Source organism: Taurulus bubalis, assembly GCF_910589615.1.
Source record: "Taurulus bubalis genome assembly, chromosome: 1".
In the NCBI taxonomy this organism is placed as follows: Eukaryota; Metazoa; Chordata; class Actinopteri; order Perciformes; family Cottidae; genus Taurulus; species Taurulus bubalis.
The window spans coordinates 26,454,523-26,481,591 of record NC_136589.1 but is presented as its reverse complement, the minus strand read 5'-3'; the positions used below and the strand labels follow the sequence as shown (position 1 = coordinate 26,481,591).

General features: G+C 39.7%; 1 protein-coding gene across 1 annotated transcript in view; it reads left to right on the top strand.

Annotated features, from left to right (window-relative positions):
- LOC306733601 (retinal-specific phospholipid-transporting ATPase ABCA4-like) overlaps positions 1–26,929 on the top strand; it is a gene marked incomplete at both ends in the record, with an annotated part of 32,556 nt that extends 5,627 nt beyond the window's left edge. Inside the window, 42 exons of the mRNA XM_079214870.1 lie at positions 2,413–2,650; positions 3,749–3,888; positions 4,480–4,596; positions 5,087–5,284; positions 7,086–7,291; positions 8,340–8,516; positions 9,574–9,796; positions 10,069–10,290; positions 10,540–10,744; positions 10,833–10,925; positions 11,584–11,775; positions 12,230–12,407; positions 12,660–12,791; positions 13,201–13,340; positions 13,446–13,583; positions 14,154–14,335; positions 14,434–14,542; positions 15,222–15,427; positions 16,176–16,230; positions 16,470–16,529; positions 17,017–17,189; positions 17,419–17,543; positions 17,715–17,813; positions 18,062–18,343; positions 18,610–18,642; positions 18,731–18,836; positions 18,910–18,984; positions 19,298–19,467; positions 19,558–19,735; positions 19,844–19,959; positions 20,283–20,430; positions 21,663–21,786; positions 22,159–22,288; positions 22,484–22,604; positions 23,067–23,129; positions 23,555–23,661; positions 24,470–24,611; positions 24,839–24,973; positions 25,268–25,371; positions 25,588–25,680; positions 25,990–26,239; positions 26,813–26,929. Coding sequence (XP_079070996.1) covers positions 2,413–2,650; positions 3,749–3,888; positions 4,480–4,596; positions 5,087–5,284; positions 7,086–7,291; positions 8,340–8,516; positions 9,574–9,796; positions 10,069–10,290; positions 10,540–10,744; positions 10,833–10,925; positions 11,584–11,775; positions 12,230–12,407; positions 12,660–12,791; positions 13,201–13,340; positions 13,446–13,583; positions 14,154–14,335; positions 14,434–14,542; positions 15,222–15,427; positions 16,176–16,230; positions 16,470–16,529; positions 17,017–17,189; positions 17,419–17,543; positions 17,715–17,813; positions 18,062–18,343; positions 18,610–18,642; positions 18,731–18,836; positions 18,910–18,984; positions 19,298–19,467; positions 19,558–19,735; positions 19,844–19,959; positions 20,283–20,430; positions 21,663–21,786; positions 22,159–22,288; positions 22,484–22,604; positions 23,067–23,129; positions 23,555–23,661; positions 24,470–24,611; positions 24,839–24,973; positions 25,268–25,371; positions 25,588–25,680; positions 25,990–26,239; positions 26,813–26,929 — 6,102 coding nt within the window. The remainder of the gene's footprint in view (positions 1–2,412; positions 2,651–3,748; positions 3,889–4,479; positions 4,597–5,086; positions 5,285–7,085; positions 7,292–8,339; positions 8,517–9,573; positions 9,797–10,068; positions 10,291–10,539; positions 10,745–10,832; positions 10,926–11,583; positions 11,776–12,229; positions 12,408–12,659; positions 12,792–13,200; positions 13,341–13,445; positions 13,584–14,153; positions 14,336–14,433; positions 14,543–15,221; positions 15,428–16,175; positions 16,231–16,469; positions 16,530–17,016; positions 17,190–17,418; positions 17,544–17,714; positions 17,814–18,061; positions 18,344–18,609; positions 18,643–18,730; positions 18,837–18,909; positions 18,985–19,297; positions 19,468–19,557; positions 19,736–19,843; positions 19,960–20,282; positions 20,431–21,662; positions 21,787–22,158; positions 22,289–22,483; positions 22,605–23,066; positions 23,130–23,554; positions 23,662–24,469; positions 24,612–24,838; positions 24,974–25,267; positions 25,372–25,587; positions 25,681–25,989; positions 26,240–26,812) is intronic.
- Positions 26,930–27,069: the final 140 nt, after the last annotated feature.

Below are 27,069 nucleotides of genomic sequence, written 5' to 3'. Positions count from 1 at the left end.
ATACACAGTATACAATAAACAAGATAAATATAAAAAAGACATTAAAGACAACAGAGACAAAAAGACAATTAAAGACAACAGTAGTCAGATTAATATTAATACATGTAATACAAATCAGAACCAAAAAGAACAGAAATGGAATATGATATTAGAGAATACAGTATATATAGAGGATATATATATATATTAAAAAAATAAGATATATATATATATAATATATCATAAAATAGATGTTATAGATACATATTGTTCAATATATATTATAGATAAATATAATATATGATAAAATAACAGAATAGAATAGAACCAAATAGATATTGCAGATGACTTCAATATAATTGATATAGATAATTAAAATAAATATTGTAGATAAATAAAATAGATTCTATAAATACAATTGAATAGATAGATAAATAAAATAGATATTGTAGATATAAAATTGAATATATAGATAAATAAAATAGATATTGTAGATTAATAAAATAGATTTGAATAGATACATAGAACAGAATATTACACATATATTTCAAAGAAATATGATATATATATTATGTAATCTGTCATATTTTACAGAACAGGGTAGAATAGAACTGAATAGACATGGCAAAGAAATAGAATAGATACTTTTTTTCACAAATCTTGGTATGTGCTGTTTTAGTTACAAACTAGTTAAGACGAGCACACACAACCCCACAAGAACAGAGACAGAGTGACTGGATTTGAGTTGTGTGTTTCTGCACGTTCACTGTATGTCCCAGGGAGTAGTGCATCCCATCATCACCTTAGCCAGGGTGTGGGAGAGAGAGAGGGGGGTGGGAGGGGTCAAGGGAGAGAGACATTCCTTTGAGGTGACACATCCTGTAGGTGGGTCCTTTGTATCACTGTGGTGACAAAAAGGCGAGCCAAATGCTCTCATTACCCACCTCTCCTTCCTTTCAATGTGTGTGTGTGTGTGTGTGTGTGTGTGTGTGTGTGTGTGTGTGTGTGTGTGTGTGTGTGTGTGTGTGTGTGTGTGTGTGTGTGTGTGTGTTCACCCTTAAAAGGTTGCTTTGGGGGTTGGACATAGAAAAGCAATGAGTCATTTTAATCACTGACCGGAAACCACTTTGATTATCAATGTTACAATATAATCTTCATTTAACCTGGTAAGGGGGTTGTAGAGCTAGTTTAATGAAGATGTAAAGATGAAGCCTTATGAACAAATATTACTAGAAGAATTCAACTCCACCTAAAATATGACCCCTTATGAGGTCATCTAAATATTTGCAACAGTCATTTATCAGATTTGTGCACAAAAACAACTCAAACAACTAAAATTATTGACAGCCCCCTCGCTCTTTCTTTAGAAAGGAAATTATACATACCGGAGAGAAATACACTTGGATGAAGCTATTTTTGTTCAATCAATTGGAGGATATTTAGTCCATGTGAGAGGAGAGGCGTCCGTCCAACTTGTTTGCTTATCTTTCAAACTATTGTTTTCTAGTAATCGTTTATGCTATGCTATTCGCACAGTACGGACAAATATGAAGGACATAAATATCCCTGACCTGTAGATATGTATCTGACAAGAGGTCAAACTGTGTGAAGCTAATTATTTAGGCTTTATAGCAATCCTCAACATGTATTTATCCCGTTGGAGATAGGTTGGTGTCTATCCCTGGTTGGCAAAGATAATGATGAGACATGAGTCAAATAATAAAAAAAGTTAAGGTGGCAAGCTAAGGCACTTAATAAACAAACTAGTGTGGGTATACTGTTTAACAGACTGAGGTCAAATGATTTTTGGAAGAGAATGAGTTGTAATTTAAAGTCTGACAGCACCTTTTTGTTTTTGGTGTTAGCACATGAGGACAGTTAATTAAAGAGAAGAGATTTTTTTTTGTACTTTTTAAATATTTTAGCTATGCTACTTACTGAGATACTACTAAATATCTCACTAACTACTGTATGAATTCTCATAATATTTGGTGAAGACATTCAGGGTCCACATATGGTGAATCTTCCAGGCAAAAGTTATGATGTCCTGATGTAGCCTACATTGTGGTTTTGTGTTGAAAACTTATTAGCAATTATTTCATGCTAACATACTAAACTAAAATGGACTGTACAGCTTCAGATTGCCACTCGCAGGTTTAGTCCTGTTCATTTAATATAACATGTGTTTTTTCTGTGTTGAGTTTCGACTTATGTTATAAAACTCAAAATTCTAACCGCTCTATGTACATCAGACGTGTGACACACAAAGCAAAGGATGTAGGTAGAATGCAAACCTAAACAGAAACACTGCTATTGTTATGGACAATAGATGGATCTAATGAAGGTTTTGAAATGTTTCAATTTAACAGGTACATTGATCACTGAGAGATTCTCTTTCAACTCTCTTTCAAGTATATCTCTGACTTTTTACAGCTGATGGACCGGACGAGTTCTCAGGAGCTCCTGAAGGCGGTTTCCTCTATGTTTCAAAGCGGGGGTCCCTCCTCATTCACACAGCTGATGTCCGGTGTGTCGAGCCTCTTCTGTGGATACCCGGAGGGAGGCGGCTCCAGGGTCCTGTCCTTCAACTGGTATGAGGACAACAACTACAAGGTGTTTTTGGGGGTCAATGCAACCAAGAACCACAACTATGTCTATGACGAAACTGCCAGTAAGTGAAGAGGTGTTGAACTATACAAGTCTCAATTATATAGCATATGTACTGTATGTGCTCGGGAAAAGAAGATCAGGCAAACTTCTCTCGCTAAGCATCAGAATTTATCGATCATACTAACGTTTCAGTCCCTCTAAACCTGTCAAGAGTGTTTTACACTTCCATTCTGTGTGCACAGGTGGGACAATTATTCTCTTAATAATTGACAGCAGCATGTGTACAATCTGCCACATGAAGATCCATTTTTAAGAAAAAGGAATGAAAACAAACAAGCCACACACCACAATACATATCTATTTACAATAATATTTCCAGAAATTGCATTTGTGAAGATTGAAAACATCGGCCATACAGCTTTCATAAGTCATTCAGAGTTGTGTTGTCATATGCATTGCTTTTATCTCGAGCGTACAATAAGAAGGTCTATAAGAGTTTTCGGAGCATGGCATGCAGTGGTATGTCATCATTCAATCCTTTGGGGCATAGAGTTTGCAAATGAAATATCCTGTATAGCTTTTTCTATAGAGTGGTGCAGGAATGAGTTAGCATGTTTACACTTTGGGTTCCCTCATCTCAAAGTCAATGTTTTTTTTGGTGAGAAGCCTGAAATAAGGTCTGTTGTCAACACAAGCTTCTTTCATTGAGAGTAAGTTATTGTTGTCCATCCATGGTCATCCATCAAACAGACAACATATGTCATCAATATGTCAATTCTATTTGCATATTTTTTCAACAAGTGGTTTCTTTGTGGGATTATATATCATTTTTCTAATGAATTCTGAGCAACATCAGTGTCGGATCTTATTTTCTCAAGATTAAAGTGATACTTTCCAATGCAATTTATCTGAATTATGAAAAAAAACATATACAAGACTAGAAATCACCATAAAGCTGTTGGATAAGCACTGGGTAACTATTTTAGCATCCTTCGCTGTTTCTAACTAAATTGATAGTATCTGAATGCTACCCAAGTCTGGAGGATAAAAGTTCAATATAATGCTTTATACCTCTTACTATCTCTATCTACACATGGTAGTGTCTATCTTTTTTTATCTTCTTCTAATCTTGTTGTTTGTGCAATTGCTCTTCCATTAGCTCCCTCCTGCAACGCCTTGATGCAGACACTGGAGTCCAACCCTGTCACAAAAATTGTCTGGAATTCAGTCAAGCCCCTGCTGATGGGAAAGATCCTGTACACTCCCGACTCCCCTGCCGTCCACAAGATATTAAAGAGAGTAAGAGAGACCACCTCCAGCCCGACCCCTCACCCCTCTGTCTCTATACTCACTTTCTCTTTCCTTCTCCATTTCTTTAATTTCATTGCTCTACGTATCTGTTTTTGTGCGTCCATTCCAAGCCCCCACCCTTCTTAGGAATGAGCTGACTACCGAGGAGGGTGGGGGGATTGAGGGGAGATCGGCTGCAATGTGAGGAAGGGAAGACGAGGGGAGAATTAAACAATAAACTGAATGTGAGGGTGCAGTGATAAAAGCAAAAAGTGTTAATGACAAATTAAATCTCAAGTTTTCGTTAATGAGAATTTAGCGACCTCCTCCCGAGAACAAAATTACCTAATATGAGTGTCTTCTTGTTTATAACCTCTGGTGTTTGAAGAGTATTGCAGTTTAGAGCTCAGATCCCGTTTCATGGATCTTACTGCTGTTAACTGCTTGACACTATTTTACATCAACTTCCATTGACTTGATATTGTGTGTGTGTGTGTGTGTGTGTGTGTGTGTGTGTGTGTGTGTGTGTGTGTGTGTGTGTGTGTGTGTGTGTGTGTGTGTGTGTGTGTGCGCACGCATGTGTGTGTGTGCGTGTTGCAGGCCAATACAACATTCGAGGAGTTAGAGAGGTTGCAGAACATGGCCAAGGCCTGGGAGGAGCTGGGGCCTCAACTCTGGACTTTCTTCAACAACAGTTTACAGATGAACATGATCAGGGTAGGAATACTGCACATTCAAACAAATGCAAACATTAAAAAAGATTAAAAAGATCATCTGACTACCAAAGTAGAATAACCCTCACTTATAACATGACCAGTGTTAGAAGCAACCAAGACTAAACACATGGACAAAGATCACTTAGATGGATTTATGCCAAATTCGAGCAACACATTCTTGGAAGAATCTTGTCTGCTACAGTGCTATTTAAAGGCTGCAGTTGGTTGCACTTACCACGTCCAATCAGGAGTTTATCAACAGCAGCCTCCAGACAATCAGCATCCATGCAATACTCCTCGCAAAAACACGGAGCAAACATTTTGAAATTGCATTAAATTTGTTGAAAATGAATAATGTTTATGTCTTAAAACCTAAAGGTCTGTTTCACTTTCCTTAATACATATTCAACTAACTAAATGACACTTGTTCATGCATATGTAATTTGTTTATATTACACGCATTAAGTCTTTTTCTGTCTCAATCGCTGCAGGACACGTTGAGAAACCCGACAGTGATGCACTTCATGGACGATAGCCTGGTGGACAGTAACTTTACCACCAAACACATTCTTAACTTCCTGTACAACGGTCCAGAGGAATACAGGGAGGCGGACATGCCCAACTTTGACTGGAGGAATATTTTTAACATCATCGACCAGATCATACGCATGTTCAACAAGTATGGAGAGGTAAGAAACGCAAGCTAGTCTCTGTAATCTGTCTGTCTGTCTTTCTGTCTGTCTCTATCTATCTATCTATCTATCTATCTATCTATCTATCTATCTATCTATCTATCTATCTATCTATCTATCCATCTATCCATCTATCCATCTGTTTTTCTCCTTTTCCCCAGTCACTATTTGCCAAATGTTGCACATTCCCAGAACTAAGTGTTCAGCCTTTTTGTCAGACCAATGCTCAGCTCTCCAGACAGGTGCATCACTCTTCCAGGTCTGCTCCCAGGAGATTGCAGCCAGGCCCCTTTGAAACAGAGCTGGCCACTTAGCACTGCTATAGAGCCGCTCTCCCGTCCTGTAGGCTGAAAGGTGGGGAGAACAAGCCTTCTGTCACCCCCCTCCTTTGCTCTCATTGTGGAGCCAGTGATAAAGTGGGGAGTAGGTGGCAATGAGTCACCCCCCTATGAGCTCAATGCGGTTTTAGTGTATGGCCCCACATTGAAACAGACCCCTGCGCTTGTGAAATAAAAGAGGGCAAATCACTCTATCCATCCTTCACGCCTTCCCTCTCTCGGCTGATTTAAAGGGGGCAGGGGTTGCGGTTTTGGTGAGAACGCTATCAGTGCACGCATCTCAATCTGTCCTTTGTCTCCAAGTTCAGCATCCAGACCCTTCAGAGCCCCACAAACAAACCCAGGCAGTTTAGCCAATTAGATATAGCTGTCAGCCAGAGCATAAGGCCATAGGATAACTACTGCTGCAGTTAGCATTAGGTCCTCTCACTCCATCAGGGGTATGTTTCTCACAGTGAAATCCCATTGGAACATGTGTATCAGTGAGGATCTTTCTTCTCAGCCCATCTCTGAGTGAACATTATTGTGCCGTGAATGTATGGTCCCTTATAGATGAATGGGAAGTGGTCTCTCCGCTTTCTTGGAGTGCTCTCAGGGTATTGTACAGTAATGTGAATGGAGACATTAGACACGGTGTACACAGGGGTGTGGGGGGTTAGAGAGCGCAGTGTGTTTGTGTGTGTGTGTGTTTGTCGGGTGGGAGTTCACATGGTAATTATGCATGTTTCATGTTTCATATATATATATATATTATAATATTATACATTTCAGGAATATAAACACCTTTTTTTCATTCATTATTTTTTCTAGTTTCCAGAACATTAGCATAGTGTGTCAAATTAGCATAGTGTCAAATGTAAAGATGAATTTGATATGTATATAAGTATCATTCATTCATTAATTAGACCAGATAAAATGTATTTGACCCCCAGCGGGGACAATTCTGTTGTTGCAGGGCAGCAGTAGTAAAGATAAGTAGAGCAAGTATAAATAATAAGAGGTATGTCAAACTAACATAACCATAACATAAAAAAAGAAATTAAAGCATTTAGGGAAAAGGTAAATTGACTGTGGTGTGGTTAATAGCAGCACTGTCAGCAAGTATAAGTTAGCAGTGTACACTAGACTAATATATGTATATTTGTATATTTTAGTGAGTAATGGAACGGTTATTATTATTACTATAAATTGTTGGCTAGAAAAAAACCTGCAATTATATAAGAACTTTGGCTAAATACAATGTAGTGGAATAAGTAAACAAGATTTACAATCTGACCAAGCGTTCAATGCCATCTTTTCTTGACGTCTGTAACTAGAACCGACACATATTGTTCCGGACTTAAAAAGTGGTTGCTATTGTGGTTAAATAGCCAGCGCTAGCAGCCATTCTCCGAACTACGTTAGAATACAACATTTTCCCAACATCAAAACCACAACAATCTCTTCTCCCCTGATTATAGTGCATCCATCTGGACAAGTTTGTGGCTTATACAGATGAGTCCCAGATGACCCATCAGGCCTTGCACCTGCTGGAGGAGAACAAGTTTTGGGCCGGCGTGGTCTTCATGGACATGTATCCCTGGACCATAAGTGTACCGCCGCATGTCAAGTACAAGATCCGCATGGACATTGACGCAGTGGAGCGCACCAACAAGATCAAAGACAGGTCAGTAACAGCTGTGTGGACAGATGTTTTGTTACGAGGACTGCCCACCATTTTTTGCTAATGATCTCTCACGATAATGCTAAGTGTCTGCTTTTCACACGCTGTATGTTATTGTTTCAGTTAAAAAATACAACTGTAAAAGGTAAAATATATTTATATGTTTCAGAACAGGTTTTTTTCTTTTTTCCTATCCAGTCAATTAGGCTGTGATACCAGTCCCCAGTCTTTAAGGGACGTAGTTTCCAAAACATTGGTATTATCACACAAAGATTGTGGGTACAAACATTTCATTTTATTAGCAAAGAAAATATGGCTTATACTTTTTATTGTAGCTGGTATTCATACACAGGGGATCGATCCAACCAGTAATGTTTAGACTACCAAATCACACCGACAACCCACCGTTCCCTAATTTTTTTTTCACTTTGTTACTGCTGCATTAATAAGGCAATTTATACCGATTTGTCACATTACTCGAGGGAGGAAAAGAGAAGCCTCTCCAGCTGGCCTTAGTGTGTTTTCCAAAGTCTCTTGGTGGTTCCATATTAACTCGATACCTGCCCTTTCATCCTCCCATGTGAGGCTCTCACATGCATTTTCCTTTCACTTTGATCCTCCATTCATAAACAGACTGTATGTCAATAGCCCCTGGGGCGAGGAACATGTTTTAGCTGTTTATGCGCACCAACAGGCTGTAATGGACCCAATGGGAACCCTGCCTCTATACAATTCAATAATCAGATTGTAAGAGGGCTTTGCCTCGGACTTATCTGCTTAAGTAGAAGCAGTCCCGGTGTGGTGAGTGAGTGTGTGTGTGTGTGTGTGTGTGTGTGTGTGTGTGTGTGTGTGTGTGTGTGACTCTAGAGACTGTGGCTTCAAGATGTTGTATTATGACCATGTTTTATTGGGATTATTTTGTTTAACAACAAAGAAATGCTTAAATAAATTGTTTGTTTAACCGTTTGTGTGATGAATGATATTGTGTCTACATTTTAACAAAGAAGATCCTCTAGGCACCTGTCATTCACTCTCTGTGTTCTCCTCTCAGGTACTGGGACCCCGGTCCCAGAGCAGACCCCATGGAGGATCAGAGGTACATCTGGGGAGGCTTTGCCTACCTGCAGGACATGATTGAACACGGCATCATCAAGCTTCACACAGGCCAAGACTGGCCACTCGGGGTCTACGTCCAGCAGATGCCATATCCGTGCTATGTAGATGACCTGTGAGTGAACCGGTCCCCTTGTGTAACAGAAGATGGGTCCAAGAAATATGTCCATTACAGCATACAGAACATTCTTAGCATGACCCCCAATGAAACGGAATATATACTAAAGTTAGCAATTTTATTTATTTATTTATAATGGTCAGTTACAAGGGTGAGAATTTTTGTTAAACATAACAATAAAAGAGCAATTTGAAAGTGTGACAGGTGTATTTGAGAAAAGAAAAAATAAAACAGCTGGTTTATTTAGATAATCAACTTTTCTGTGAAATTGTTTTTGCAAGTGAAGCTGTAATGCAGTGATATCTGTCTTGATTTACTCTCTAACTCACTGATTAACTACTTGACTGGTGTGTTGGTTGATAGAAATTTCTGTGCCACCCTCTCAAAGTGCCAGCCCGATCAAGATATATCAGTGTATCCTCACAGAAGGTGCAGTCAGCGATTCAAATCCAATATACTTTTTGTCAAATTCAGAAAATATCTCCTTGTTCTGTGTGTGCGCTGAAAATAAATCCAGTGTTCATACACACTGTCCTGGCTCTTCAGCAACAGGCTAGTGCACAAGAGAGTATGAATAAAAAGAAAGGCAGTGGCAGCGAGAGGGATGGTAAAACTGGAGGGAGGTATTTGTTTGGGTGCTGAGTTCAATTATCAACAATCTTTCTCCCAAATCACTGATTCCACCTTTAAGTTACCAGGCAAACAAAGTATTTGTTATTGTTTTACGGAAGTTTGTTTTCATCCTATTCATCTCAGTGTCTACAGGTCGTGCCAAAGTCGTAATCTTTATATCACCGCTTGGTGGCTCGAAAGTGAAATATCAATTCTTACAAATTTGCTCCCATAAACCCACTTTTGCTGACATGTTTTTCTAAAAAAATATTATTTTATATTATTATAGACCAGTTGTAACTAAAATGAGGTGTATATGCATATTGAATACAACAGCAGATCATCATAAACATATTTCTTGATGGGTTCAAAGAGGTTTCTCAATCATGTTTTAGAGTCACATGCTTACTTTCTCTCTCTCTGCACCTCTCTTCTGCTCCAGCTTCATGATCACACTGAACCGCTGCTTCCCCATGTTCATGGTGCTGGCCTGGATCTACTCTGTGTCCATGACTGTGAAGAGCATCGTGCTGGAGAAGGAGCTGCGCCTCAAGGAGACTCTTAAAGCCATGGGGGTCGACAACGGAGTCATTTGGTACACGTGTTTCATCGACTGCTTCGTCATGATGACTGCAAGCACGGTGCTGCTCACCTCCATCATCATGGTAAGAAAACAGGGCGACAGGTGAAATGAGGAGGATGCGAGAGAAACTACGGTTGTAAAGTTGTATTTGCTGGTTTGGAGGGTTTTCATATTTTCCAGCATGCAATGGTGTCCTCTTGTGGATGATTTAAAAAAGCTCTATTATTGGAGAGAGATGTTTTACTCATGCAGCCAATAGTTGCAGTGTCGCTGTGCTTGTTTACATTGCTGTGTTTCGATGTTTAAGTGAAATTCTCCTCAATATAATCACACATATTCTTTTTTTTCTCTCAGGGTGGAAAGGTGCTGAATTACAGCAACCCCATCCTTGTCTTTCTTTTCTTGCTGACTTTCACCATCGCCACCATCATGCAGTGTTTCCTGATGAGTGTGTTCTTCAACAAGGCCAACATGGCCGCCGCCTGCAGCGGCATCATCTACTTCACCCTCTACCTGCCGCATATCCTCTGCTTTACATGGCAGGACCGCATCACCAAGAACATAAAGTTGGCTGCTGTATGTCTAATTTCCTTGCGTGACTTGTTTTACAAATCCAGAAAAACAGCATTTGCAGGTGTAGGATGTATTTAATCAAATGTTATGTTTTTCAAGGAGATTATCAAAAGTCTGTGCTCTTACAAATGCAGATGACTATATGTGTACATTTGTCACAAAAGTTATTATCACAGACGTTGACAATATGAGACATTTAATTATTTGTTTAGGAAGATATTCTGCGTTTTATGCGTCCCTCTGCTTCTCTAGAGCTTGTTGTCTCCAGTGGCCTTTGGCTTCGGGACAGAGTACTTGTCGCGGTATGAGGAGCAGGGTTTGGGTCTGCAGTGGGACAACATCATGACCAGCCCGTTAGAGAAAGACACCTACTCCTTCCTTACGTCCATCTTCATGATGGTGTTTGATGCGGTCCTCTACGCCGTCCTGGCCTGGTATCTGGATAACGTCTTCCCAGGTCGGACTGCTAATAGACTACGTCACTTTAACGATTTATAGGTTCAAGTGTATCACACTGAGGATTATATCACATTTCTCTTCCACAGGGCAGTACGGCATTGGTCGACCATTCTACTTCCCATTCCAGTCCTCCTACTGGCAAACACCTGCACCCTCACACACAGTAATGGCTGATCAAGGTTAGTGTCACTGACTAAAATCTCTTCCATGCCTCACAAGTGAGGAGCAGCCCTTGCGACTTGAGGTTTGTTGCACAGTTTTGCTCCCCAGAAAAGCTTCTAATTCCAGCTGGAAGATTGTGATTATATTGGAAAGGTCAATATAAGGTTCGTACTGAGTAAAGTCGCCCACGAGAAAGATTTTCTCCCTTGCCTCCTCCAGCACTCCCACAGCAGGAAATGAGTCAGCTTCTTGATCGACGACCGTTTAGTAGAGTGCACTCTTGCCAGCACAGTCGGAAACCAAGTCGTCCCAGCTAACATAATGTTTGCATTAAGAAAAGAGCATTTTTTCAACACCTTTGATCCAAATGTTGCATATTTGATAAACATCTCATAGAAAGCAGTAAGCAAATCAATAAAAACAACAAGCAGGGTACCATGTGTCAATGTAACTCCCCTACAAGACACGTAATTGCAAGTTGAAAAATCGATTCTGGTTAACATTTCATACTGATGGCGTTAAAATGCAAGAAACACATTTTTTTTTGACCACCCCAACATAAACGTACATGCCATATTGTGATCAACTGTGACCGGGGAACTTTACACATGTGCTAGAGAAACTTCACCAGACACATCCTAACTGAGAATCGGCTCTGCAATCGGTCTACTTCAGATCCAGAGGATCCTGAATCAGACAACGTGGAGAAGGACGTCGATAGCACGGGAACACCGGAGACACACACCTGTAATGGTTCAGTGAGCAGGAAAGCCTGTAAGCACCAACGTAAGAGGAATCAACTGGAGAGAGAGAGGGAGCTGCTCAGACGACCAGAGGAAACTCCAAACCAGGAGGAGTGTCAGGAAGGTGAGGACACAGAAACAGAGCTGAAGCCTAAAGGCGAGCTGTAAGGGAAAGAAGGACTGGCTGGAGATTGGAAAATGATACCAAACTGCATGTGGAGAACACACTGAGGACATCTAGTGGACAGAAAGAGTAACACATCACGTACTGGATAGAAGATTAGGAAATACAAGGGGGAAAAACAAATAAAAAGGTGATTGAGTCCATTTTCCTAATGATAAAGAAGATGACTGCAAATAGGATTTAATGTAGTCCAAAGTAATCAAATCTTCACCCTTTCTATTGTTACTTGCCTCAGTTAAGCCAGTGAAAGGAAGCGAAGGACATATTTAATGGCATGTGAAACGTGTTTTCTTTTTATATGTTTTTGTTTCACAATCTTTCATTTTTATTGGTTATTGTGTTAAGCATTGTATAATCAAATGCATCTAAAGAAAAGTGTTGTATTTCCATGCAGGTCCGTTGTTCTTTGAGCCCGACCCATTGGGCCTGGTGATGGGGGTGCAGATTGAGGACCTGATCAAGGTGTTTGAAGGAAGTTCTCGTCCAGCTGTCAACTGTCTCAACATCAATTTCTATGAAGGCCAGATCACATCCTTTTTGGGTCACAACGGGGCAGGAAAAACCACCACTCTGTAAGCGGAATCAACTTTCACAAGTTACAAATGATACAGATAATGTTACAGATAATGTTATAAGAATCTGATTGAATAGGCTATTGAAAGTACAAAAGTGGAAGCTTAATGTAGGCTCAGAGGTTGACTAGTTCATATATTTATTAACAATGTTTAATACTTTCAAGATGATAATCTCCTGACTGTCCTTGCACAAAGTTGCCAAACCCCTGGTCATAATATTGCTGTTGTATGTGCTTCTGCTCCGTCCAGGTCCATCCTGACCGGCCTGTTCCCTCCTACATCAGGTACAGCCTACATTAATGGAAGCGACATTAGGACTGACATGGACACGATTCGCTCATCGTTGGGGATGTGCCCGCAGTACAACATCCTCTTCAACCAGTGAGTCCCATTACAGACCGACAGCACTGGAACCATAAAAACATGTACATGCATACAGTGTTTCCATGATAATTAAGGAACTATTTATGTTGAAGAACAAACCAAAATGACCCGTCAATTGCATTTTCTTAGTTAAAGGTTACTACAGTAATTTACCTTTTAAAAGTTAACAATGTCTTAATTTTTAATCGCGTGAGGAACCGACTTTGTTAAAATTAATACATTCTTCACACATTGGTTTTGACAGCAGTTTCTGAAAGCCAGAACCGTCAGAAGGTTACTGATTCACTTCCCCATCCAGACTTTCCCAGCTTTCAAAGCAACCATACAGTTAAAAAACTGTCAAAACAACAATTTTACACTCTTCCTGAGTAAAGTAAAAAAACTTTATTATCGCTTTTTGTCCCAGTCTCACAGTGGAAGAGCACATCCTGTTCTACTCACTGCTGAAGGGTCGGACTCAGGAGGAGGCGGAGATTGAGGTTGAGGACATGCTGGTGGACCTCGGGCTGCCTCATAAGAGAGACGACGAGGCTCAGAATCTCTCAGGTGGACCCCTTGTTTCTCTGTGTTTGAGAAAGGAAGCGAGAGAGAATCACATTCACCCCTTCATCATTGTTTCTGCTCTAAACTGTTGCCTCCCACACACAACAGGCGGTATGCAGAGGAAACTGTCAGTTGCCATGGCGTTCGTTGGAGGGTCAAAGGTTGTGATCCTGGACGAACCCACTTCGGGAGTGGATCCCTATTCCAGGAGGTCCATCTGGGACCTCCTTCTGAAATACAGAGCTGGTACAAAATCTCAGTGCAGCAAAGTCACATTTTAGCCCTCCAGGTCAACACTTTATCCCTTTAGATCCACAGTGTACTGAACCAGGACACATCTCACTCCTATGGTCCACTTTTTACTGCTACTCTGGAGACACTGAAGAATGAAAGCAAATCATTTCACAGGCTGTCAGCTCTCCTGAGGCACTGGAATTAAGTAGTGAACTGATCAAACGGAAAAATTCAACTACAAGAAGAAAAAAAAATTAGTCACAAAATCAATAAACTGTTGGCAAAAGCACTTTAAAGTTATGGCAACTTGTGCTTTTTGTTCAGTGAGATCTACAAAAACCCTGAGAGGCAAGTGAGAACAAAACTCTGGTTATCTGTGTTCAATGTCTGATCTAAATTGTTTTCTCTCGTTAAGACTTAAGAACATCTGAGAAAAAAGGTTTTGCTAAGATAATCTTTCTAAGTTGAGTCATAAACACAGGAGAGAAGACTTCAGATTTCCTCTTCATAAAAATGGGCCCCTTTGATTCAGATGACATGTCAGTAAAAAGTACTTAATCAAGAGTTTGATCCTTTGTGCAGATCGGACAGTGATCCTGTCAACTCATCACATGGACGAAGCTGATCTGCTGAGTGACCGCATCGCCATCATCTCCAAAGGACAACTCCACTGTTCCGGATCCCCCCTCTTCCTCAAGAACTGTTTTGGAGTTGGTTTCTATTTGACACTTGTTCGCCGGATGAAGGATCTCAAGAAGAAGGAGGTAAACTTGACCTATTACACAGAATCAGCCAGATACCCAGCTGTCTCTTTATTCTTCATAATTGTAAAAGTGTTCTTGTTTATGCTGCTTTCTATCAGAATGATTGTGACTGTGCCTCAGACTGCTCCTGTTCCTGCTCCATCTGTACCAAATACAAAGATCAGTCTCAGAACCCAGAGTCCCAGCATCTGGACAGAGTTCTGGATGGTAAGTGAACGCTGCGTTGTAGTTTTACTGTAACTGCATACTCCTGTGCTCCTCCTCTCTCCTCTGTTTATATTTGCATGTGTACTCTTGTACGTTTGATCAGTTCACTCTTGTGGACGAACAACTTTTAGACCCACTGAGGGTGGAAGAAACAGCGTTTTCCAACAGAGGACTCGCCCACATAAAACCAGCGAGAAGATCACTGACTTAAATATGAATACAGGAATCTCCAAAGTGAAATAACAAAACCGTTTCCCCTGTCGCTCATAGGGAGATGTTGATTGAGAAAAGTCAATGAAGGTCCTCACAAGTATAGCAGTACAAACTTGTGTGTGAGTGTCAGTGTGCACTGTTTGATAGTCTCATGACTGGCCCACTTATCCAAGTTGTAAAACAGATACTGAAACAGAACACATCATTTTCTCACATTCATAATTCAGTGGTGATATTGACCCATGTGCCTTTTCCCCCTACATCTGCTTGAGGACACTGTATTTTAGAAGCAATGATTCAAGCAATTTACTCATCTATTTTAGTGCTTGAATAAGGGTGTTTGTTTTTTATTTCTTGCATAGTTAGCAGTTTCTCTTCTTTTGTCCTTTTCATGATTTCTGCTATTTTGTGAACACTTTACTCTGAACTACCCTCCTCCAAAAATGTTTTTCTTTCTTCTTCCCAGGGGATGTAGACAACATCACCAGCCTCATCCACCACCACGTTCCTGAAGCCAAGCTGATTGAGATGATTGGCCAGGAGTTGACCTATCTGCTCCCAAATAAGGGCTTCAAACACCGAGCGTATGCCAGCCTGTTCAGGGAGCTGGAGGAGACGCTTGCTGACATGGGCCTCAGCAGCTTTGGCATCTCTGACACGTCCCTTGAAGAGGTAGGAACATCGCCCGTCTCCGAATGATTTTTCAGCTTTGTGAGTTCTGATATCATTAACAAGAAAACACCCATAGTCAGGTTAAATAAAAACACCTACTTTTTTGATAAGAACTTTTATAATTACAAAGCAACCATTTCTGAAATATCTTTTTCAGTGGATAAAGTACAAGTTGTTTTTGTTTATTACTGTGTTCTTAATGTCTTGTTTTCTTTACAACAAAAGGTGAAACAATCTGCTGCTACAATAAGATTATTTCAGTTTTTCAAATACAGATCAATTTGTTAAATCATTTCCATGGATACAAGTAATTGAATTTGCCTGGGGATGTTTGTAGGCCTCTCTCTCTCTCTCTCTCTCTCTCTCTCTCTTCCTCCCTTTTTTTTCTATCACTGTCTAATAAAATGCTGAATTGATAAATACACTCCCTATAAATGAGAGTAAGTATGTTGAAGCAATAATAAGGCGGGTTACTGCACTAGAAAAAGGGAAAAAAATACTTTAACTTGTTCAAAATTCTTGAATTTTAGAGTTATCTTACCAAACTGACTGCAACTTTTCAGTCATTTAAAGAAGACAATAGACCAAAAATGTGATGACAGTTGTGATTTTTAACAGAATCTTCAAGTTTAATGAAGTGAAAATGAAAACGTACATCATATTACTTCTGATCTTAAAGAATGAACTATATATTTAATGCATGAAAAAGTTTTGAAAGTCTAAGGAAGTTCTGTTTTTTTCTTCCCAGATCTTTATAAAGGTCACTGCTGATGGAGAAGCCGCGAATAATGCCAGCACTCCTGGTAAATACCACTACTGATAGTCCACATGGCCTTTTCCTGGTAGAGAATCTCTGACCCTTTGTCCTTTATCTCTCACAAGCTGTTTTTGTTGCTGCTGTTGTTGTTGTTGTTGTTGATGTTGATTCCCTTACTTTAACACTAGCTACTTCTCTTGTATTTACATGTAGTGTGGTGCATCCGTTTTTACCCTCTAGCTTGTGTGTGTGTTTTGTGTCTCACTTGTGCACTCCCACCTCTAGAACAGTGGATGTTACAGCGGAGAAATAACGACGACAAAGTCAATGTAGAGGGAGGTGAAGGTCAGAAACCTGGCAATTTAAGTATTTTTTATTAAATCTGCTGGACTTCGAACAGTAGAAGCAAGAATAATTGGTTATTTAGATTTTAAAATGACTTTTTTGACCAGGTATGCTTATCTGTGACTAATTGAATGGCATTACGTGTAGTAAGCACCTGGTACTCTACGCAGTTTAATCTAGGTCTGAAATCTAGAGCAGATGCTCTGCTTGTATAGTTAAAAACAAAGCAATGCATCCAGTATTCTTAATCTTTATTTAGAACGTTTTTTTGGGCTTGTTGCTCTTTTCTCGTACAGCAGTGCTTTACATTCAAATTCTTACATTTACTCACATTTATGATTTGTCAGCAATACAGAAACAAATAAAAAACCTCAGATACGTTTAGGTGCTTTGGTCAGTGGAATCTACCGCTGCCGCTCTGACAAAAGCTTTATTCAGTGAAGATATTTTATGTACAGAACTTACTCTATGTTCTCTTTGGTCGCAGACCATAATGGTGTGATGCAGCCCAACGGCGTTACCCATGGTGCATCAGACAGCAGTGCAGGAAAGGGCTCCAGGCAGGTCAAAGGGTTCACTCTGATCCTGAAGCAGTTCCATGCCCTGCTGGTGAAGAGGTTTCACCACGCCATACGAAGCCAGAAAGACTTCCTGGCACAGGTACAGGGACACAGTGATGAGTTAATGTTAATGATGAAGTTAATGTTGTTGACATGACCGGATGACAGTTGGCTTTCGTTGTGTGTGGACTGATTGCATTTTTATTATTAGATCTAGTAAAAATCACAATACATAAGGCAAATTTGTGAGTATACATATTGTACTTTTAGTGATTCTTTAAGCTGTGTATATTTTATTTATGTAAGACTTGTATTTTGGGGGATTTCAGATCGTCCTTCCTGCAAGTTTTGTCCTCATAGCTCTGATCTTCACCATGATCGTCCCTCCGTTTGGAGAATATCCAAGCCTGACTCTGACCCCCTGGATGTACGGACAACAGTTCACCTTCTTCAGGTCAGATCTATAAAGGCGGTTCTCCAAGACACAAGCTTTAGACAAATCACCAGTTATACATCACATAAACACTGAAGCTCCTGACAGATTGGTACTGATTATTGCTTACAATTCCTCAGTTCAGTGGCTTCAACTTGATTTTCTTCTGTACATTTTCTCATCCCTATTTAGTAATGAGCAACCATTTGACCCCAAAATGAAACGCTTCACAGAGCGTTTACTGAGCAGACCAGGCCTGGGGACACGATGCATGGAAGGAGAACCACTAGAGTGAGTATCAGGACTATTGATAGGTCAAGACAAGAAACACAAGTACAACTCATTTCCAGAATTCAAAATCCTGCAACATGCAGTCAGACATTTGGAGTTCATTCAGATTGAGAATATTTCAGTAGAAATACAGAATTCTTACCTGCTAACATTAAACTCATCTGAAAATGACACTGAAGCTTCAGTATACTTTCACATTATCATGAAGACATCCCATAACTGGTAACATACATGTTTTCTCTCCACAGAATGCCCTGTAGTAACAGCACATCAGAGTGGGAGTATCCTGATGTCTCTCCTGTGGTCAGCAACATCTTACTGAGTCCAGAGTGGAACCATAGAAACCCGTCTCCTTCCTGCCAGTGCAGCACCAGTAAGAAGCTCACCATGATGCCCATCTGTCCCATCGGAGCAGGAGGCCCGCCCCCTCGCCAACGAATCGAGGCCACGGGAGACACGATGCTGGACCTGACGGACAGGAACATCTCTGACTACCTGGTTAAAACCTACCCCAGTCTCATCAGAACCAGGTCGGTTTCTGCATTCAAATGATTCAAACAGGAGGAGTTACAAGTGTTTTAAAACTCACAACAGGCTTAAAAAACTAATAAAAAAGTTTAAGGTGACGAAAAAAACATTTCTTCAAACTCTGTTGATGATGATGCTGCAAACAAAATACACATATTATAAAAATGATATAAACAAGCTTTGATTGCTCTGAAAATGTTTTTGAGTGTGACCAACTTTTACACATAACTTAACTCTGTTTAGTTAAATTCTGTATTTAATTTCACAGTTTGAAGAGCAAATACTGGGTGAATGAACAAAGGTAATACTTTCTGTTTTATTGTTGTCAATCACAGTCTCCATCTTACATAGTGGATGTGTGGATGAGTGTAAATATTCTCTGTCCTCAGATATGGGGGTCTGTCAGTGGGAGGACAGCTTCCCATCCTGAACGTCGACCCCAAAGACATCCAGCATGTTTTCCATCAACTGGGTGGAATGCTCAACATCACAGCGGTACTCACTGTTTTTTTTGTTTATTCACGAGTGTGTATAAAGTCCAGTTTATAATGGGCATTGTCTTTCACAGGGTTACTATTCCGGACTTGCACTGAGGGAGACTGGTCCTTTCTTACAATACATGGAAAGTGAATTCAATGTAAAGGTATGTGGTGGAAGGATGCAGGAGCGGGGTTTTCTGCAAATAGCAAACCAGCAAGTGGTATAAATTAGGTGCAAACACTCGCTGGCATCTACCTCCGGTGCTTTGCTTTTGTATTACAATTTAAAATGTCTGTCATATCACAAAGGTGTTGATGGACTGGCTATAAATGCTTGCTTTCATTCCATTGCTTTCCATTTTAAGAAACAAAGGTTTTTATATTCGAAAGGTCAATCTTGCAAGCCCCTATATTGTAGATCAGAACTGTAATGATCACAGAAGGTTGCGTTCAGTTAACTCTGTTCTCCTCTGTCAGGTGTGGTATAATAACAAAGGCTGGCACGCCATGGTGGCCTTCATGAATGTGGGTAATAACGCCATTCTGCGGGCCTTCCTCCCTCCATCAGCCAAACCTGCGGAATTTGGCATCACCGCCATCAACCATCCCCTGAACCTCACCAAAGAGCAGCTTTCCGAAGTCACAGTGTGAGTGTTACTCTTTTCTCCTATTTGTCATAAACATTACATTCCCTGAGCAGAAAGTACAGTACAGACTTTATCTGCTTTATCCCTCAGGTTGACCACTTCAGTAGATGCTGTGGTAGCTATCTGTGTTATTTTCGCCATGTCCTTCATCCCTGCGAGCTTCATCCTCTACCTCATCCAGGAGCGTGTGACCAAGTCCAAGCACCTGCAGTTTGTCAGTGGGGTCAGCCCTTTAGTGTACTGGGTGGCCAATTTCTTCTGGGACATGGTAAGTCAAGCAGGGTTGCAGTCAATACCAAATGTAAAGCACCCTCTTGTGAATGTTAACATTCATCAAAGATTATCTTTTTGTGTGAATGCTTCATTTCTTCCTTAGGCTAACTACGTTCTCAGCACCGCAATGGTGGTTGGCATTTTCATGGCTTTTGACAAAAAGTGCTACACATCACCATCCAACCTCCCAGCACTAATAGCTCTGCTTCTATTATACGGGTAAGAATTTGCTTAGTTAATATAGTTCAGTTTTGTTTTTCCAAACAAATAATATAATACAAAGGTCATGAAAAGGAAATGCAGATTGTGCAGGTGAGTTAGTGTTATAGTGTGAGAGCACCCAGTGGGCCTCATTAGGATATCTCACATCTCAACAAAAAACAAAGAGGACCTGAGAAACAGCCCAATTCAACAGCAAGGACATTTATAGTGAGAGGATAAAATGCATAAATGACATGAAAGGGAGTTGAAAAAAAGCAAGAGCCTGATCATTATTTTTATGGCTGGAATGGCTCTTGAAATGGCTCTTTTCTCTGCCATAGGTGGTCGGTGACGCCCATGATGTACCCCATGTCCTACATATTCAGTATCCCAAGTACTGCATATGTGTCCCTGTCCTGCATCAACCTGTTCATAGGCATCAACAGCAGCGCCATCACCTTCATCCTGGAGCTTTTTGAAAATAATCGGGTAAAGACATATAGACTAGAATATATTGAAAGAAAATAACTCACCTCTCAACGTACAGCTAAGACAATTAATCTCTGTTCATAACGTCAGCAGGCCATTTTCACAGCAGCCATTTTCTCACGTCAATTCGGGGTAAATACAGGTGTAGTTAGTATCATTAATTATTCCTTTGAGGTTGGCCATGGCCCTGGTATTGTGCATGCTGGCTCACTGGAATGACTTTGACACACTAAATAGAAACAAAAATGAACATACATCTGTGTTTACCCTGCTATGACATGTACAAATGGCTGCTGTAAAAATAGCCTATTATTCTCAAAGGTTCTAGAGAGCAGAAAACATATATGATTGTTTGGAAAAGCATCAGCTTAATGAAAAAGCTGACTGACAGAGGCAACACAATTAAAATAAAGCCCAAAATGATAATAAGCTTTTCCATAAAAGAAGATAAAGATGAGTCACAGGTGTGCAGAGCAGGAGACCGGGTAGGAACATGTCAGAAAGTTTGTTAAGAAAAGAAAAGAACTGAGAAGCAGGAGGAAACAGAAGTTGACACGGATGCTGCTGCTGTCAGGGTGATGGGTCAAAACATGGAGATGGTTCTTATTGCCAGATGGTTCTTTTCACTCCACTGCTCTCATTGATAAATCCCTCAACAGGTGAGTAATGAGAGAACCACTGGAGGTGGCATGACGCATATGTTTGTTATGTTGATGTTTTTAGGAGTCCAAACTTAGAGCTTCTTCGTCACTGCCAGTAAACCACAAACTAATCGAGGAATATCTAATTTAACCTTATTCACACTATAATTATTGGTCTGGGTATTTATAAACAAATCAGAATATGTTTTGTTTTGTGCATTTATTGGGTACCTTGTGTAGCAACTCATAACGTGGTCATTTAAATGTAATAAAAGCTTATAATGTAATCTTATTTGTCCATGTCACTACATATCTTTTGACGGATTTGCATGAGCTATTCAAGCCTGGGTACAGGGCAATTAAGAACATTTCATAAAATACAATGCAAATGTTGTATGAGAACACAATGCTTCAGAAACAAGTCACATGTTTAATTTAGTAAGAAGGAATTCATTCACAAAAAATGGTTGACCAGATTTAGCTGAATATTTGTGTACTGCAGACGTATGTTTAAAAAAAAAATGTTTTGTATCATACCTGTACTCTAGTGAAATGTGTATTACATGTGTATGTGTTTGTGTGTTTTGCCAGTCTTTGCTGATGTTCAATGAGTGGCTGAAGAAAGGTCTGCTGGTCCTCCCTCACTTCTGCCTGGGGCGAGGACTGATCGACTTGGCCATGAGCCAGGCTGTTACTGATGTCTATGCCAGATTTGGTATGTACTGTTTTAGCTGATACAGTTCAAGATCATTGTTTTAAGATATGTTGCACAATTCCCAACACTGAAAACATTTCAAACAATTTAATCAAATTCTTTTATTTTAATTATTGTTCTTTAATAGATGATATTACCCCTTTTGGGAGAATATTACAGTTTGCATATGGAAATTGTTAAACAAATTAAAACAAAATTTTACCTTTTTTGTTGATCAAAGTTCTAGTTGTTAATACTTTTACACTGTATACATGTGTGTCCAGCCACTAATTAGTTATGTCAGATTTGTGAGTGTCAAACCATTTTTGTATAACAAATACTCACTTTGTACTGAACAAAGGGTTCATTGTCAGCATATATATATACTTTCAGGTGAAGAGTACATACAGGACCCTTTCCGGTGGGACTTGGTCGGGAAATATATTGCTTTCATGGCAGTGGAAGGCTTTGTCTACTTTACTCTCACTGTACTGATCCAGTACCGGTTCTTCTTGAACCACTGGTGAGTGACTGCCCATACAGACCATACAAGTGTTCCTACACAGCATCTCAACCATTACACTAAAGTTGTGCCCTTTCCATCCAAACGTAGACAGGAACATTCTTTCACAGAGGGTCAGAACTCATATGTACCTTTGAAGAGATAAAAGTGTTGCACCAGATGCTTCTCCACAGAGGATTTTCTTGCACCCTTCAGGTTATCAGACTACAAGCAGACTTCAGTAAGAGATGAGGATGATGACGTGGCAGCAGAGAGACAGAGGATTTATAACGGCGGGAGCAAGACAGACATCCTGCAGATCAGAGATCTCTCTAAGGTAAAAAAAAAAAGAAGAAAAAAAAAACACCGGCTCAAACATGTTTATTGGAATAATATCCCTCTAATTGGATTAGCAACATTTTAACCAACGACAGGTCAGTTGGTAGTAGTGGCTGTATTTGAACTTTTTTGTTAGTGGTTTGAAATGCATTCTTTTCAAATATTGGGTGGAAGATGTTGCAGTTCTCTAAGTTAGTGTAATGGTAAAAAAATATTAACATTATAAAATAGAATATAAGATTTAACCTCTCCTACTTCAAAAATGGTCATACTTCTAACTGCAAAAATACAAACTAATTCTCACATGCTAAAAACAACATATGCAAGCAGATTAATGCTGTTGGAAAAACACTTCTAACATCTTGTGTTGTTTTTACCTCATATTCTTTTCTATTGTTTAAAAAATAAGTACCACACAAATGGAGTCGGTTATAATTGTTTCCATGCCTTGTGTGCACAGACGTATGTGGGCAGGAAGAGGGCAGCTGTGGACCGAATATGTGTGGGTGTCCCCGCAGGAGAGGTAAAGTCACTGAGTTAATTTATATTGAAAGTTACTATTTTTACTGCTATTGTTTTTTGTTTATGTTACTCCCGTTTTCTCTTGTTGTGCTTGCTGAAGTACACCTAAGTACTGATGAAGATGCAGATAGAGATGCAGAATATATGCAGTTGTTGCAATGTGCAATATAGCGTCATTAGCCACAATAATGAAGTAGATTTACTGTGTCGCTGGTTTTATTTAAAGTGTTTGTTATATTTCTGTTCAAATGTCCTTAATTTATTCATACATGTAAAGTGACATGTCATCAAATGAGGCCAAATAGAATATTTAAGTTTCAAAAGGATATCAGCACATAATAGTGAGTGTATTTCAGCACTTTATTGTCAGTATTTCAGCAGAATGTGTCCTCGCATCAAGGGCCTGATTGTCTTTTGTGCCGTTAGTGCTTTGGTCTCTTGGGAGTTAATGGAGCTGGAAAGACAACGACCTTCAAGATGCTGACTGGTGACAGTGATGTCAGCTCCGGGGAGGCCACCGTGGCCGGTTACAGGTACATGAAGAGCAGCCAGAAGATGTCCCTGGTCGATATCACACAAACTGCGTTCACAAAACTTTGCTCTTGGTTTATCCTGCACGCAGTTCCATTGAAACGGTCCATTGAGTTAGAAAGTTGAAACACAGGAAGGTCAATCTGACATAGTTGTGTTTGATGACTGTATCTGATTCTAAAACCAACACGCGTGGTACTCTTAGTTGTATAGGAACCAGGGCTTAACCTAGCATTATTTGTAGTCTCAAATAATGTTTTTGCACTAGAACAATAACACTAGAACAGCAAAGCGATTTTTGGTGCTAATATTTCATGTGTTAAAAATGCTATTAACTATTTGAACATTTCTCAGAATCCCTGTCAGGACGCCCATCAAATAGCAATTGCACCATCATTGAACACTGCAACTCTATTACAGCACATTTTAATGCAATTCTGGGTTCATTTTTCAAACACTAAAGAGATGAAAGTATCAAGTATGTCTGTTCTCTAACATCTAATTTAGCTTTTTAATATCTTGTGATTCTACAGATTTATTGAGTGACTCCAGGTTGAGAATCATTCCCCTTAAATTAAATGGCAGTAATTTATAACAACACATTTGACCATTACATAAATTAATAAAATTAAAAAAAAACAGGATATTGTTCTTTTGCCCTTTTTTGTTAGTTTGAGCTTTCTCTCAGGTCTGGATTAAATGTTTTCAGTAATGATTTCCCAGTCTAAGCCCACTCTTTAGTTTTTCTCCTCATGTTATTTGCTCTATTGGCTCACTGCAACAAGCGGCACCTTGTGTCCTGTTTTGTAGCATCCTGACAGATATTCTGGACGTGCACCAGAATATGGGTTACTGCCCTCAGTTTGATGCCATCGATGAGCTGCTCACCGGCAGGGAGCATCTGTACCTCTACGCTCGTCTCAGAGGGGTGCCTGAGTCAGAGATTCCCAGAGTGAGTAGGACTGCATAGAGAGCTTTATATCTGGTTTGTTCATTTTGTTTTTGTTTTCTTGTCTCTGTATTGTTGCTCTGTGTTATCTATAGTTGGATTTGTCATTTTTACTTTGCTTTATTGTTATTGCTATGAAGGGCTCAGTAAACAGTAAGGGTCGCCCATTCTAAAAATGGCATGTGGATGGATGCTTCCACCAAATGCGTTCTTCCCCTCCCCCCTTGTAGGTGGCAGAGTGGGGCATCCAGAAGCTGGGTCTGTCGGAGTATGCCGGCCGCTGTGCAGGGACATACAGTGGAGGCAACAAGCGCAAACTCTCCACAGCTATCGCAATGATTGGTTGCCCAGCGCTAGTGCTGCTGGTGAGTTAGCCAATGATGGGGCGCTCATGAGCCCATTGTTTGGGGTTCTGGGCTTTATGCAGGGATTTATCAATGAAATGGTCTATGGATCCAGATGGGAAGCCATATGGGTTCGGTCAAGCCTGGCCTCACATGTTTTATACATTGGCAGACAACTGCGCAGTTCAATTCGAAGTAGCATAAATCTGAGATTTTTGCCATATGCTGAGAGAGATAAGGATTTGGTCTCTGTTCATGTGGAATTATGTGCTCAGAAAGTCAAGTTTGTTGTTTGTGTTGGCTGTGTGTGTTTAGGATGAGCCCACGACAGGGATGGACCCCCATTCTCGACGCTTCCTGTGGAATGCCATCATGAGCGTCATCCAGGATGGCCGGGCCGTGGTGCTAACGTCACACAGGTTCAACATCCAATAACAAAATGAATCCACACATACATCTGCTACGGCAGCTGACCAAACAGTATTAACTCTTCGGCCAACAACGTTTGATGACATCTTAACTAAATAGGCATTTGCTTAATTTTACCAAAGAGATCTATACATTATTATTTAATGTTTATAAATATGAAATAGCAGTAGTAAAAATAAAGATGGATTATGTTTGTTTTCCACCAGTATGGAGGAGTGTGAGGCCCTCTGCACTCGACTAGCCATCATGGTCAACGGGACTTTCAAGTGTCTGGGTACCATCCAGCATCTCAAATACAAGTAAGAGGTTTGATAAATAATCAATAAAGGTTTATCTGTATCATGGTGCAGAAAACATGTAAGCATAAAATGTATTTTTCAAAAATAATTGAACTTTTCTGAGCCTTAATATTTGAAAAAGATGACTCAGACTTTGAAAATACGAACAATGTGAAGTTGCACAAGAACTTTGGGGGATAAATACATCTAGTACAAGTTGTGGATAGTGATAAAAAAAAAAGTAGAATAGAAGTAGAAGAAAGCTATAAGAGAATTAAATGTATTCAGAAATTTGGTTTTACATCTTCACACTGTGTTTCCTTGATCCAGATTTGGTGACGGCTACGTCGTGACCATGAAAATCAAGGCAGCTAAGGTGGGCGTGTCCCCGGATCTGCAGCCTGTCGAGCGCTTCATAGAGAGCAGCTTTCCCAGCTGCGTCCAGAGGGAGAAGCACTACAACACGCTGCAGTACGAGATCGCCTCCTCCTCCCTCGCCAGAATATTTCAGCTGGTGGTGGCCAACAAAGAGAGACTCAGCATTGAAGACTACTCTGTTTCCCAGACAACACTGGACCAGGTACTTATGAACCAGTCTCAACCTGTCATTTGTCCTGATTACTTAATTACTATGAATGATGGTGTAAGAAATAACATGTAAACCTCTGTGAGAAGGAGAAATCCCCCTGAGCAGTTTGCTATGAATTATTGAGCAGTTGTGATTGATTTATTGTGTTTGGCTTAATGTTTTTGAAAAGAATAACAATGTAGTTTTTAGTCCATACTTGATTGTTTATTTATTGAGATAAGCTGTTTTTGTTGTTGTTTTTATGTGGCTATAGTGTGTGGACACCAGGAAGAATAGCCAGTGGTTATGCTAATATGGATCCTAATAAAGAAAGGAACTGGCCTTTAGGCAGAAATATATACATATATATATATATATATATATATATATATATGTATATATATATATATATATATATATATATATATATATATACATATATATATATATATATATAAATATATATATATATATAAATATATATATTTTTTTACATATATATATATATATATATATATTTATATATATATATATATTTATATTTATTTTTTCATTTTGTACTGAATTGGTGTGTCTGTTGTGCAGGTGTTTGTCAACTTTGCCAAGCAACAGACAGGAGAGGACGAAGACATGACTTTAACCAGACGAACAGCAGGCGGAAGAAAAGACATCAAGATCTCGCCAGTGAAGAGGAAGACATGAAAATGTCCTGTAAATGTAAAGAAACACAGATGTATAGGTGTTACTATGCAGGGCAGTGATATAACGCTCTACATTCCACAATTCAAAGCCACTTTTGATAATTCACTAGCTGAATTGCATTTTAGAATAGAGTCTGGCCT